At 47.4% G+C, this 15000-nt stretch overlaps 1 protein-coding gene across 1 annotated transcript; it reads left to right on the top strand.

Moving 5' to 3' along the window:
- Nucleotides 1–464: 464 nt before the first annotated feature.
- On the top strand, nucleotides 465–8428 carry sox18 (SRY-box transcription factor 18; the record flags this gene model as incomplete). Its single annotated transcript, XM_080521565.1, has 2 exons — nucleotides 465–867; nucleotides 7227–8428. The coding sequence occupies 2 exons, from the start codon at nucleotides 465–467 to the stop codon at nucleotides 8426–8428; spliced, it is 1605 nt and encodes a 534-aa protein (XP_080377691.1).
- Between the last annotated feature and the right edge of the window lie 6572 nt (nucleotides 8429–15000).

The following is a 15000-nucleotide window of genomic DNA, read 5'->3' as shown; positions in this document are numbered from 1 at the left end:
TCTCCTCCTCCTCCTCTTCTCCTCCTCCTCCTCTTCTCCTCCTCTCCTCCTCCTCCTCCTCCTCCTCCTCTTCTCCTCTCACAGCTCCATGCTTTGCTTTGGGATTTGTGCTCCCAACCTGTCCGGCTGTCCCCTCCGTCCCTCTGGTCCTCTCCGTCCCTCTGGTCCTCTCCGTCCCTCTGGTCCCCTCCGTCCCTCTGGTCCCCTCCGTCCCTCTCGTCCTCTCCGTCCCTCTGGTCCTCTCCGTCCCTCTGGTCCCCTCCGTCCCTCTGGTCCTCTCCGTCCCTCTCGTCCTCTCCGTCCATCTGGTCCTCTCCATCCCTCTGGTCCTCTCCGTCCCTCTCGTCCTCTCCGTCCCTCTCGTCCCCTCCGTCCCAGACTCGGTCACTTCCCGTCCAGAACCCTGCGACCCTCCAAAGTGAGACGGGGTTCTCCAGACCTGGTCTGGGACTAAATCGGACCTGATGAACGTTCCGGATCCCAGAGAGGCGGAGCTGCTGCTGCTGTCCCGCGGGACGCCGGCCCCGGGGGACCGCTGGACGTCCGGGACCCCGGGGGACCGCTGGACATCCGGGACCTCGAGTCCCGCCTCCGACCCCGACGGGGGCTTCCAGCAGAGCCTCTCCGGGGACCGCGGCTCCCCCGACGGGATCAGAACCCGGATGTCCCCGGGTCCGGACCGGAGCCAGGCGGCGGGGGACGGGGACGGGGGCAAGGCGGCGGGGGACGGAGACGGGGGCAAGGAGGCGGCGGAGCAGAGGATCCGCAGGCCCATGAACGCCTTCATGGTCTGGGCCAAGGACGAGAGGAAGCGTCTGGCCCTGCAGAACCCAGACCTGCATAACGCCGTGCTCAGCAAGATGCTCGGTAAGAACCCCTACGTTCTGCTGCCAGCACAACACCAGAACCCCTACTAGAACCGGTACCACTAGAACCTGTACCACTAGAACCTGACCACTAGAAGCTGTACCACTAGAACCTGACCACTAGAAGCTGTACCACTAGAACCTGACCACTAGAGCCTGTACCACTAGAACCTGTACCACTAGAAGCTGTACCACTAGAACCTGTACCACTAGAAGCTGTACCACTAGAACCTGTACCACTAGAACCTGACCACTAGAGCCTGTACCACTAGAACCTGTACCACTAGAACCTGACCACTAGAACCTGACCACTAGAGCCTGTACCACTAGAACCTGACCACTAGAGCCTGTACCACTACAACCTGTACCACTAGAACCTGTACCACTAGAACCTGACCACTAGAGCCTGTACCACTACAACCTGTACCACTAGAACCTGTACCACTAGAACCTGACCACTAGAGCCTGTACCACTACAACCTGTACCACTACAACCTGTACCACTAGAACCTGACCACTAGAAGCTGCACCACTAGAACCTGACCACTAGAACCTGTACCACTAGAACCTGACCACTAGAGCCTGTACCACTAGAAGCTGTACCACTAGAACCTGACCACTAGAACCTGTACCACTAGAACCTGTACCACTACAACCTGTACCACTAGAACCTGACCACTAGAACCTGTACCACTAGAGCCTGACCACTAGAACCTGACCACTAGAACCTGACCACTACAACCTGTCCACTACAACCTGTACCACTAGAACCTGTACCACTAGAGCCTGTACCACTAGAAGCTGTACCACTAGAACATGTACCACTAGAACCTGTACCACTACAACCTGTACCACTAGAACCCTACAACTACAACCTGACCACTAGAGCCTGTACCACTAGAACCTGTACCACTAGAAGCTGTACCACTAGAAGCTGACCCCTAGAACCTGTACCACTACAACCTGACCACTAGAGCCTGTACCACTAGAAGCTGTACCACTAGAACCTGACCACTAGAACCTGTACCACTAGAACCTGTACCACTAGAGCCTGTACCACTAGAACCTGACCACTAGAGCCTGTACCACTACAACCTGACCACTAGAGCCTGTACCACTAGAACCTGACCACTAGAGCCTGTACCACTAGAAGCTGTACCACTAGAACCTGACCACTAGAACCTGTACCACTAGAACCTGTACCACTAGAACCTGACCACTAGAACCTGTACCACTAGAACCTGTACAACTAGAACCCTACAACTGGAACCTGTAGAACGCCTCGGCCTCGTCTTAGTGGAAACAGGCTCCAGAGCAGACAGGGTTCTGGTCCAGCTGAAGAAGGTTCCTGGTTCTCTTAAAGAAGGAACCTGTGGACCGGTTCTCCAGTGAGACGTGTCGTCAAATCAGATTGATCTGGAAACACAAAGCTGCTTCAGTCAGGAGGATGGACTTCACTGTGGGGGTCTGATGTGAACCAGAGACCAGGACATCTAATCAAATCAAACTTTATTGATACAGCCGTTTTATGACATGAAACTCAAAGTGCTCACATAAAATAAAAATAGAAAAAGTAGAAATAAAATAGAAACACACCCACACTCACACCCAACTACACACACACACACACACACACACACACACACACACACACACACACACACACACACACACACACACACACACACAAATAGGACGAAGATCCATCCATCATCCATCCATCCATCATCCATCCATCATCCATCCATCCATCATCCATCCATCCATCATCCATCCATCCATCATCCATCCATCATCCATCATCCATCATCCATCATCCATCATCCATCCTCCATCATCCATCCATCCATCATCCATCATCCATCATCCATCATCCATCCATCATCCATCATCCATCATCCATCATCCATCCTCCATCATCCATCCATCCATCATCCATCATCCATCCATCCATCATCCATCCATCATCCATCCATCATCCATCCATCATCCATCCATCCATCATCCATCCATCATCCATCCATCTTAAACAGTCTGATGTCTCCAGTTCAATATTTAATTGATTTCATCCACATTCTTAGGAAAGAAACCAAATTAAAGCAGGTTTTTGTACATTTATCAGTTTGTTGTTGAATCTGAAGATGAAAGAAGGTGCAGCAGGACTGCAGGGGATCAAAGTGTCATAGTAAAGTGAGCACAGTGGGTGGAGGATGGGTGGAGTTCAAAGTGTCACAGTAAAGTGAGCACAGTGGGTGGAGGATGGGTGGAGTTCAAAGTGTCACAGTAAAGTGAGCACAGTGGGTGGAGGATGGGTGGAGTTCCACGTTCAATGTCTTTCCAGACAGATCAAAGTCTTCTTTCATGCCAGGAGCTCCACCTTCAAGCAGTTTCTGTGTTTTGGGTGTTTTGAGAAAATGTTTGACGAGAAGTTGTGGTCAAAGTGCTGCTTGGTGTCGTTGTTCTGAAAACCTGAGAGGGAACCCAAACCTCAGGAGGTTAGAACCTGAGAGAACCCAAACCTCAGGAGGTTAGAACCTGAGAGAACCCAAACCTCAGGAGGTTAGAACCTGAGAGAACCCAAACCTCAGGAGGTTAGAACCTGAGGGAACCCAAACCTCAGGAGGTTAGAACCTGAGAGGGAACCCAAACCTCAGGAGGTTAGAACCTGAGAGAACCCAAACCTCAGGAGGTTAGAACCTGAGAGAACCCAAACCTCAGGAGGTTAGAACCTGAGAGAACTCAAACCTCAGGAAGTTAGAACCTGAGGGAACCCAAACCTCAGGAGGTTAGAACCTGAGAAGGAACCCAAACCTCAGGAGGTTAGAACCTGAGAGAGTCCGAGAAGCTGTGGGGAGACGATACCAAGCAGAGTGGCTGGAGAGAGACGATACCAAGCAGAGTGGCTGTAGGGAGACGATACCAAGCAGAGTGGTTAGAGGGAGACGATACCAAGCAGAGTGGCTGTAGGGAGACGATACCAAGCAGAGTGGCTGGAGGGAGACGATACCAAGCAGAGTGGTTAGAGGGAGACGATACCAAGCAGAGTGGCTGTAGGGAGACGATACCAAGCAGAGTGGTTAGAGGGAGACGATACCAAGCAGAGTGGTTAGAGGGAGACGATACCAAGCAGAGTGGCTGTAGGGAGACGATACCAAGCAGAGTGGCTGGAGGGAGACGATACCAAGCAGAGTGGTTAGAGGGAGACGATACCAAGCAGAGTGGCTGTAGGGAGACGATACCAAGCAGAGTGGTTAGAGGGAGACGATACCAAGCAGAGTGGCTGTAGGGAGACGATACCAAGCAGAGTGGTTAGAGGGAGACGATACCAAGCAGAGTGGCTGTAGGGAGACGATACCAAGCAGAGTGCTGGAGGGAGACGATACCAAGCAGAGTGGCTGTAGGGAGACGATACCAAGCAGAGTCCTGGAGGGAGACGATACCAAGCAGAGGGCTGTAGGGAGACGATACCAAGCAGAGGGCTGGAGGGAGACGATACCAAGCAGAGGGCTGGAGGGAGACGATACCAAGCAGAGTGGCTGTAGGGAGACGATACCAAGCAGAGGGCTGGAGGGAGACGATACCAAGCAGAGTGGCTGTAGGGAGACGATACCAAGCAGAGGGCTGGAGGGAGACGATACCAAGCAGAGGGCTGGAGGGAGACGATACCAAGCAGAGTGGTTAGAGGGAGACGATACCAAGCAGAGGGCTGGAGGGAGACGATACCAAGCAGAGGGCTGGAGGGAGACGATACCAAGCAGAGGGCTGGAGGGAGACGATACCAAGCAGAGTGGAAACATTAGCTTGTGTCCATGTTTCACATTAAAGCCGCTGCAGCAGACAGCTGCTGTTCATCTGCAGCTCAAACTCCAACCGCAGCGTTTCTGAGGGAAGGTTCTCATGGCGGACCTCAGAGCGCCGGCGGCGGCGGCCATGAGCGCCTCGTGGAGCTCCGGCATGTTTGTGGGAAGGAGGAGGTTTAGAACAGAGTCGTCACGCAGGTCAGAGAGGAGCCCTCCTGCTGGGCGGCGGCACCAAACTGCAGGGAAATCCAATACGTACAGATTAAGTTTTAAAAGTTGAGTTTGTCATCATCCAGCAGCAGCGTCAAGTTTATCTATGGAGACGTTTCAACAACAAGTCATTCAAAATGCTTCACGAATACTTTAAAACAGCAGAAAAACACATTTTAAATTCATTAACATAATGCGTCAAACACCACTTAGTTCAGGCGCAACAAACATATTTCATCTTCAGTGACTCAAAACGAACGTTTCCACTGAACAATCTTCACTCAGGCCATGAAAATGTTTGTATCTTCAATAAAAAACAAACACAAAAAACAATTACGATTAAAAATGACTCCAATCTTAAAATGAAGCCATTTTTAATTAAACCTTCAGCAAAATATACAGTAAAATGTTAAAATGGCCACCAGGAGTCGTTTACTGCCGAAATGTGTTCAAATACAGGAACGATTTCTTTGAAGTCCTATCCCTCATTTGTTTACTAGTTTGATTGGTGGTTTGTTTAGTAGTTTGTTTACTAGTTTGATTGTTTAGTGGTTTGTTTACTAGTTTGATTGGTGGTTTGTTTAGTAGTTTGTTTAGTAGTTTGTTTGTTTAGTGGTTTGTTTACTAGTTTGATTGGTGGTTTGTTAAGTAGTTTGTTTAGTAGTTTGATTGGTGGTTTGTTAAGTAGTTTGTTTAGTAGTTTGTTTAGTAGTTTGATTGGTGGTTTGTTAAGTAGTTTGTTTAGTAGTTTGATTGGTGGTTTGTTAAGTAGTTTGTTTAGTAGTTTGTTTGTTTAGTGGTTTGTTTAGTAGTTTGTTTGTTTAGTGGTTTGTTTACTAGTTTGATTGGTGGTTTGTTAAGTAGTTTGTTTAGTAGTTTGATTGGTGGTTTGTTAAGTAGTTTGTTTAGTAGTTTGTTTAGTAGTTTGATTGGTGGTTTGTTAAGTAGTTTGTTCAGTAGTTTGATTGGTGGTTTGTTAAGTAGTTTGTTTAGTAGTTTGATTGGTGGTTTGTTAAGTAGTTTGTTTAGTAGTTTGTTTAGTAGTTTGATTGGTGGTTTGTTAAGTAGTTTGTTTACTAGTTTGATTGGTGGTTTGTTAAGTAGTTTGTTTAGTAGTTTGTTTAGTAGTTTGTTTAGTAGTTTGAACCCCCCTCACTGCATCCAGGTGGAGTGTTAATATAATCATCTGTATGAAATCTATAGAGTTCTACTCACTGATTGGCTGATTTTAAACATAAATAGAACCAAAGTGATATTATCTATATATTTACCTATAAGGACGAGTCAAAGTTCATTGTCAGTAATACTGCACCTTCAACAGACTGGGTGGAATTTAAATTTGATCTCTATATTTATTTTAATTAAAAAATGTAATTATAGGCAAAATATATTTGCCAAAATGGAATGAAAAAATAATAAATAGAAAATAGAGGTACAGAAAAGGTGTGCAACTCGAGGCTGAAGGAACTGAAATGTGCTAAATGCTAAAGGCTAATCCTCAACACAAACGTTAACCAATCAGGCTGCAGCGGCACGAGCCAATCAGAGGCAGAGTAGAGCAGCCAGGAGCCAATCAGAGGCAGAGTAGAGCAGCCAGGAGCCAATCAGAGGCAGAGTAGAGCAGCCAGGAGCCAATCAGAGGCAGAGTAGAGCAGCCAGGAGCCAATCAGAGGCAGAGTAGAGCAGCCAGGAGCCAATCAGAGGCAGAGTAGAGCAGCCAGGAGCCAATCAGAGGCAGAGTAGAGCTGGTATGACTTCATCATCCTTGGGAAAAGAAAAAAAGCTGAGTGCTTATATACATTGTGTATCCACATATACCCGACTATACCCTGGACTACACTGTAGTACCTGGACTACACTGCAGTACCTGAACTACACTGCAGTACCTGGACTACACTGTAGTACCTGGACTACACTGTAGTACCTGGACTACACTGCAGTACCTGGACTACACTGTAGTACCTGGACTACACTGTAGTACCTGGACTACACTGCAGTACCTGGACTACACTGTAGTACCTGGACTACACTGCAGTACCTGGACTACACTGTAGTACCTGGACTACACTGCAGTACCTGGACTACACTATAGTACCTGGACTACACTGCAGTACCTGGACTACACTGTAGTACCTGGACTACACTGCAGTACCTGGACTACACTGTAGTACCTGGACTACACTGCAGTACCTGGACTACACTGTAGTACCTGGACTACACTGCAGTACCTGGACTACACTGCAGTACCTGGACTACACTGCAGTACCTGGAGTCTCTCAAGGGGAGCATGAGAACCCACTGTGTCGATGTCGAGTCTTTAATAATTGTAGTTCTGGTGTTTGTCTTGCAGGCCAGTCCTGGAAGGCCTTGAGCGCCGTGGACAAGCGTCCGTTTGTGGAGGAGGCGGAGCGGCTGCGGGTGCAGCACCTCCAGGACCACCCCAACTACAAGTACCGTCCTCGCCGCAAGAAGACCACCAAGAAGCTGAAGCGGGTGGAACCGGGTCTCCTGCTGCACAGCGTGGGACCGGGCCTCAGCCCCCTGGGGCCAGAGGGCCTCTCTGGGCCTCCTTCCTACGGCCGCCCCGCTCAGCACCACCACCACCATCACCACCACCCCCACCCCCTGCTGTCGTCCCTGGGACACTTCAGGGACCCGCAGAACCCGGGACACCCGGACCTGGACAGCTACGGCCTGCCCACCCCAGAGATGTCCCCTCTGGATGTTCTGGAGGACGGAGCCGGGGACTCCGTGTTTTTCCCCCAACATATTCAAGAAGAGGGGGGGTGGAGCGGGTACCACCACCTCCACCATCACAGCCAGCACTACAGCCCCCACTACGGCCCCCAGGCCCCCTCAGGCCCGAGTCCCGCCTCAAGATCCAGACCGGTCGAGTCCAACTTGAGCTCCGTCAACGTTAAGTTGAGCCAGCAGATCACCCTGAGGAGCCCCATGAAGTGCCCCCCTCCTCCTCCTCCTCTCGCCTCCTCCTGCCCCTCCCCCTACCCCCAGGCCCCCGTCGGCTTGTCGGACAGCATCAAGTGCCACCAGACGCTGGGCTACTTCAGCCAGATGTACGGTCCAGCCGGGTCCCACTTCGCGACGTCCCACCTGGGGCAGCTTTCACCTCCTCCAGAAGTATCTCCTCCATCCTGCGCCTCCTCCTCCTCCATCCCTCCGTCCACCTTTCTCCCCTCCGTGCACTTAGCCCACTCTCACCCCGACTCCCCCGGTCACCTGACGTCGTCTTCCGCCGACTTCTGGTCTGAAGTGGACCGGCATGAATTGGACCAGTACGTGAACGTGGGACGGAGTCGGGACGAGGGGTTTGGACTGGGCGGGGGGGGCGGAGCCGGGCCGAGACTGGGCGGGGGGGGCGGAGCCGCGCCGAAGGGCCTGGCAGGGCGCAGCGGTTTGAGCAGCATGATGAATGCTTGTGACGACGGGAGCAGCCCTTTGATCTCGGCTCTGTCCGACGGGAGCAGCCCTTTGATCTCGGCTCTGTCCGACGCCAGCAGCGCCGTGTACTACAGTACCTGTATTACCGGCTGAACTGTGTACTACAGTACCTGTATTACCGGCTGAACTGTGTACTACAGTGAAACTAGTCTTGGCTCATACTTTTGGCAGAATTCTGCGGTCAAGTCTCACTTTTCTTGAATTCATGGGGTTTGAAGTGAGACGAGTCTGTTTGACACTCAGTGTGTCGCCCAAACCTACAGAACTGGAACAACCTGAGAGGAATACTGACAAACAGTAATACTCTGATTACTGAGCCTCCGTTTACACGACAACGTTTCAGTGAAAATGCATGTGAAGCATTTTTGTTTCAGAAAACTTCCCATTAATACAACAATGTTTTGAAATCCAAGTGCGTTTACATGGAATCAATGTCATTAGCCTGTTGGGCCACTAGCGGGTGCTGTTGTTTGTTTTAGTACTGAAAGTACAAGAACACACACACACACAGCAGAGAACAATCTGCTATAATAAACATAAACAATGTTCGTACAGAGACATTCTAGTGGACAAACCACCAAGTTGGATTGTTATTATGGTGACTGTCAAAATAAAACCACCAAGTTGGATTGTTATTATGGTAACTGTCAAAATAAAACCACCAAGTTGGATTGTTATTATGGTGACTGTCAAAATAAAACTACCAAGTTGGATTGTTTTTACGGTGACTGTCAAAATAAAAGTCCCAGGAGAACAAGGACTGGGAGTCCTGACACCACAGAGGAAACTTTGTTCTGATGGGCTCTACTGAGCATGTGCAGAACTGTGGTTGACCACAACCAGTAGTTGCTATTCAGAATCGTTGCATTTTCCCCGTTTCCATGGAGACGGTGTCAGAGCATTTTTAAATAGTGGTACCTTGGGGTCTTTTTTAAAAGTTGCATTGGCCGCGGCTCCAAGGATCATTGTCGTGTTAACTGACACCCAGAATTCTGTGAAAGTTGAAAAGGTTGTCATGTCAACGAGGCTTTCGGCAGGAAACTAGCGTCAGCTCAAGGTCCTAAAGCCCAACCTGGAATCGAACCTGGGACCCCCCACTGTGAGGTGGCAGTACTGACCCCTGTGGCATCGTATTATCAAAAATGTACAGTAGTAGTGTTTCTGCTGTCTCCACAGAGTTCAAGCATTCTTTTCTAAAAGTTGCATTTTCCCCTGTTTCCATGGAAATGTAGTGTTTTCAAAATGTTCCACTCTGGAAGCTGTTTTCAAAAAGTTGCATTGCCAGATTGGCGCACTGTTGTCGTGTAAACGGGACCAAAGAATATTCACCACTTTTTCACAACTTTTGGATAAAATGTAGTTTTCATCAAAGATGCTGACTATTATGATTGTCGTGACGCTAAAGAACGAAGGCTTTTGTTCTGGAAGTTTCTGTTCCACGTCGGGTTTTCAAAGTTTGACGTCTGATTTCCCGTCATGGAGATCAACTCAAGCTTTCAATTTAACATGTTCTAATGTGATATTTTTACGCTTAGCGCTTTGCTCTAACGCGAAATCAGTTTCAAAAATCTTCTGTGAAAACAAAACGAAACGTAAACTGACGTCGTCCTCTTTAAAAACCTCCGATTCACTTTGACTGAAAGAGACTTGGTGAAGAAACGAGATCCGACTTGTTCACAACGTTTTCCTGTGTGCTGCGGGAGGACGACGCTTTGCTAGCATCACACCGCGGGAGGACGACGCTTTGCTAGCATCACACCGCGGGAGGACGACGCTTTGCTAGCATCACACCGCGGGAGGACGACGCTTTGCTAGCATCACACCGCGGGAGGACGACGCTTTGCTAGCATCACACCGCGGGAGGACGACGCTTTGCTAGCATCACACCGCGGGAGGACGACGCTTTGCTAGCATCACACCGCGGGAGATGCTTTGCTAGCATTACACCGCGGGAGGACGACACTTTGCTAGCATCACACTGCGGGAGATGCTTTGCTAGCATTACACCGCGGGAGGACGACGCTTTGCTAGCATCACACTGCGGGAGATGCTTTGCTAGCACTACACCGCGGGAGGACGACACTTTGCTAGCATCACACTGCGGGAGATGCTTTGCTAGCATCACACTGCGGGAGATGCTTTGCTAGCATTACACCGCGGGAGGACGACACTTTGCTAGCATCACACTGCAGGAGATGCTTTGCTAGCATTACGCTCTTCATCGGGAAGCCCTACCAGGAATCTGAATCTTTTAAATCATCTCAGAACGGAGGACATTTTCATCTCAGTTCATCTCATGAACGACGAACCGCCAAGACAAAGTCTGAACAGGCGAGACTTTCACCAAACCACCGCCGGAAAATCCTCCCCGCTAACGTCTCCGCAATGGAATTAATTTCACTTTTTCAAACAAAATGGGTTTTGCTCACTTTATAAGCAACACATTCAGACGATTCTACCAGATCCTGTGAGCTGCTGTTGTTTTATACGGAATGTTTTTTGACTTCCTGTAAATACGGCCGAAACGCTTCTTCAGCGTCTGTGAAGGAGAAAGTTGAGACTGTGGAACGTCCTCTGTGGTTCAACGTCGCGCAGGACAGGAGCTTTTTCTGTACAGGAACAACGGCGTTTTAGAGTCTTAAGAGAAAACATTTCAGAAAACATAACGTGCTGAGTAGCCTAGCTTAGCTTTAATGTGGAGTTAGTAGCCGAGCTGGTGGTGAACAAGCGGTGAAGAGCTGAACTGCACCGTAACTCTTCAGGTTGGATCGTCAGCGTGAAGGATTTTAATTGTCTTTAATGTAAAAGCAAGATGACATCTTCAATTTGAAAGAGTTGTGTTATTAGCAACAACTTCAGGAAATCTTGTTTTAACAATTGCAACATTTCTGAAATTGTAATTAACCCACATTAAGGATTATTTTTTTAATTTGATCCTTTTGGGTCATTTATTTCTTCTTGATCTGTCCATCATTTCTGCCGTTGGTGTATTAAAAGTTCACTTTCTATCAAACAATTTCCAGATTTGAACCCTTTCAGTGCCAGTCTGGCGACCTGACGTCTGATTAATGAGGAAAATTTCATTTTTACACTTCGTTTTAGTTCAATTGCTACAAAAACTAGTAAAAACAACAAACAAAATCAGTCAATATTTCTCAGAGGAAAACAACCAGAAAACATTGATTTTGTAGAAAATAACTTCAAGTGAACCTGAGAAATCTTTGAAATGATTTATTTCTTGAAATTACACTGTTTAAAAAATCTATGCCGAAAAACAGAAAATAATCTGTGAAGCAAACTTTTTTTTGTTTTGCGTTTTAGGTTCAGAAAAGTTTGGTTTCCATGGAAACGGCAGAAACACTGAAACCAAGAGAGTGAAGAGGTCAGGCCCAGTAGCAGCGTCTCCGCCGTGGGACCGCGATCGAGGGCGTCTTTTTAAAAGTTCCGTCTTGTGAGCGTCGTTACGCAAAAAAAGAATGAAACACAACTTGTTTTATCCATTAGAATTGACCCTAAGACTCTTACTTTGACCTTTTTAAACAAATAAACTCTACTTGATGAAATATCATTCAACTTCTTTATTTTTCCAAACTGTGGGTCAAAAGAAAGTGTCTTTAAAGGAAAACGACTACGAGCAGATCTGCAGACGTCACTTTTCCTCGTAAACAACAAACTTTCCCACTCGAGCCGTCAATTTAAAATGAAAACGTCTTGTTCTGTTTATGGCCAGAAAATGAACAAATCAACAGTTGTAGCCACTGTAGAGGTGTGTGTGTGTGTGTGTGTGTGTGTGTGTGTGTGTGTGTGTGTGTGTGTGTGTGTGTGTGTGTGTGTGTGTGTGTGTGTGTGTGTGTGTGTGTGTGTGTGTGTGTGTGTGTTTACGTAGCATCTATCTTGGACTAGATTTGTATACAGTGGAAGCAAAAACCAGAAGTTCTCTCTCGTTCTTTTGGTTTTTTTAAATCCAGCATCTGTTCTGCATTAGAGCCAATGACAATACTTTGTTCTCTCTCTCTCTCTCTCTCTCTCTCTCTCTCTCTCTCTCTCTCTCTCTCTCTCTCTCTCTCTCTCTCTCTCTCCCTCTCTCCCTGTCTCTCTCTCTCTCTCTCCCTCTCTGTCTCTCTCCCTCTCTGTCTCTCTCTCTCTCTCTCTCCCTGTCTGTCTCTCTCTTTCTCTGTGTCTGTCTCTCCCTGTCTGTCTCTCTCTCTCTCTGTGTCTGTCTCTCCCTGTCTGTCTCTCCCTGTCTCTCTCTGTCTCTCCCTGTCTCTCTCTCTCTCTCCCTCTCTCTCCCTCTCTGTCTCTCTCTCTCTCTCTCTCTCTCTCCCTGTCTGTCTCTCTGTCTCTCTCTCTCTCTCTCTCTCTCCCTGTCCTCTCTCTCTCTCTCTCTGTCTCTCCCTGTCTGTCTCTCTCTCTGTCTCTCTCTCTCTCTGTCTGTCTCTCTCTGTCTCTCTCTCTCTGTCTCTCCCTGTCTGTCTCTCTCTCTGTCTCTCTCTCTCTCTGTCTCTCTCTCTCTGTCTCTCCCTGTCTGTCTCTCTCTCTGTCTCTCTCTCTCCCTGTCTGTCTCTCCGTGTCTGTTTCTAATGAAACATGAGGACAGAAACAGTAACTGGTACATCAACCAGTGGTGGTCACCACAGGGGTCCTTGTGGACACTGTCTCTGTCCTGGGGTGAAGGTGTCCTCCAGAGGACACCTTCACCCCAGGGGTCCTTGTGGACACTGTCTCTGTCCTGGGGTGAAGGTGTCCTCCAGAGGACGGCGCCGCAGAGAAACAGCAGTTCAGGGAAACTTCTTCTCCATCTGCGTTTGACATTCTTCTCTGTTGACACCGAACTCAGGCTTGTTTCCATTTTAATTTACTGTGACACACAGAGACATCAGAGACATCAGAGACATCAGAGACATGGGCGTGCAATAACTGGAGCTTTTGGTAATAATTATCTGAAGAGGGAGAGAGAGAGAGAAAAACGGAGGAGATTTGGGGATTCAAACAAAAGACATGTTCTCAGCGGTCGTATAACAACAAATGAAAACCAGGATTTTCCCCAAAGTGGTCACTGCGACGCTTCTAAATGTGTCTGACAGGGATCTTTGTTGTATTTTCTGAGTGTAGAAAATTATTTTGTTTGTATATTTGAAAAATGTGTGCGAGTGTAAATGGTTCTTTTCAGTTTAATAAATTTATTTTACAAAATACAGATTGTGCTTTGGTTTTTATGGCCTCCGGGGCAACAAGTTATAACGTTCCAATGTTTTATATATATATATACAACAATACATTATTATTTCTTGGACATGCAATAATAATAATGTGTTTGCACAGTTATTTTGTTTATTTATGTTTATGCAAGTTCATGGGATCAAAAGTTTAGTTAAGTTTAAAAAAAATGCTACATGCTAAAGAGTTTCCATGCTCTCACACCAGGGATGCTACATGCTTAATGCTATATGCTACATGCTAAAGACTTTCATACGCTCACACCAGCAATGCTACATGCTATATGCTTTTGTTTGATTTGTTCCTCATGACATAACGAGTCACTCCTCAGTTTAATTAAGTTTCTTTCTCCAAAGATATTTTCTCGAAGTAAACTTGATCTATTGAAAAGAGCTGACCTGAGGTTGTGAAGTTCTTGAAGGTTGTTGAAGGTCATGGAAGTTGTGAAGGTCATGAAAGTTTTGAAGGTTGTGGAGGTTTTGAAGGTCGTGGAGGTTTTGAAGGTCGTGGAGGTCATGAAGGCCGTGGAGGTTGTGAAGGTCGTGGAGGTTGTGAAGGTCGTGGAGGTTGTGAAGGTCGTGGAGGTTGTGAAGGTCATGGTGGTTTTGAAGGTCGTGGAGGTTGTGAAGGTCATGAAGGTTGTGAAGGTCAACGTCTCCACCCACTCACTTCAATCACTTCACTGTTCAAGTCGTATTTGCGGTCCGGAGCAGAATCAGAGCTACTCGAGTAAAAACCGTCTACAAAGCACTTAATTTAATCTCCTTTAATGCGGCTCCACAACAATAAATAACTTTGGTTTTCCTGGCATGAACTGGACTTCTAAAACGACACTCTGCTCTTTGAAAATTGCATATTTCCAAGTTGTTTTCAAGAGAATAAAAGTGGTTTTGATGCGACTCGACAACTTTGCCTGTAATGGATTACATGTGGCTGAAGGAGCAAACAGGCCAAACCAAGAGGGGCTGAAACAAACACCAAGGACTTTTAACAAAACTGTCATGACAAAGTCTGGAATCCTTTCGCTGCAGGTGTTTGATCATTACCTTCGCCAATAAAAGTTTTCATCTGCATGTATTTATTCATTTATTCATCTAGTCATGGTTTGGATGTTTCTATGTATTTTCTAACTTTTTGCAAAAACTATTAATCGTAATGACATGAAATCTTCGGGGATGATTTGTCATCATTAGAGGATCAATCCATTAGATTTCGGGACGTTAACGACAAACCACTGGGATAAATCCCAAAAAACTGCGAAAAACTGTCCCATACAAAGTGGATTAGGCTCATCATAGCAGAGATCAAAGGAGCTGTTTTGAGAAAAGTGACACTTTGAGCAGCTGCTGTGACGTAAACGTCCACAAAGTGCATCTTTTACTTAAAAACCGTCAGTGTGAAGTGGGACGTTCGTACCTGCAGCAGGTGAGGCGGGTCCAGAAGATGGA

This window comes from Blennius ocellaris (assembly GCF_963422515.1).
Source record: "Blennius ocellaris genome assembly, contig: SCAFFOLD_395, whole genome shotgun sequence".
Taxonomy (NCBI): domain Eukaryota; kingdom Metazoa; phylum Chordata; class Actinopteri; order Blenniiformes; family Blenniidae; genus Blennius; species Blennius ocellaris.
Note: the sequence above shows the minus strand (reverse complement) of the source record. Positions and strands in the feature narration are given on the sequence as shown.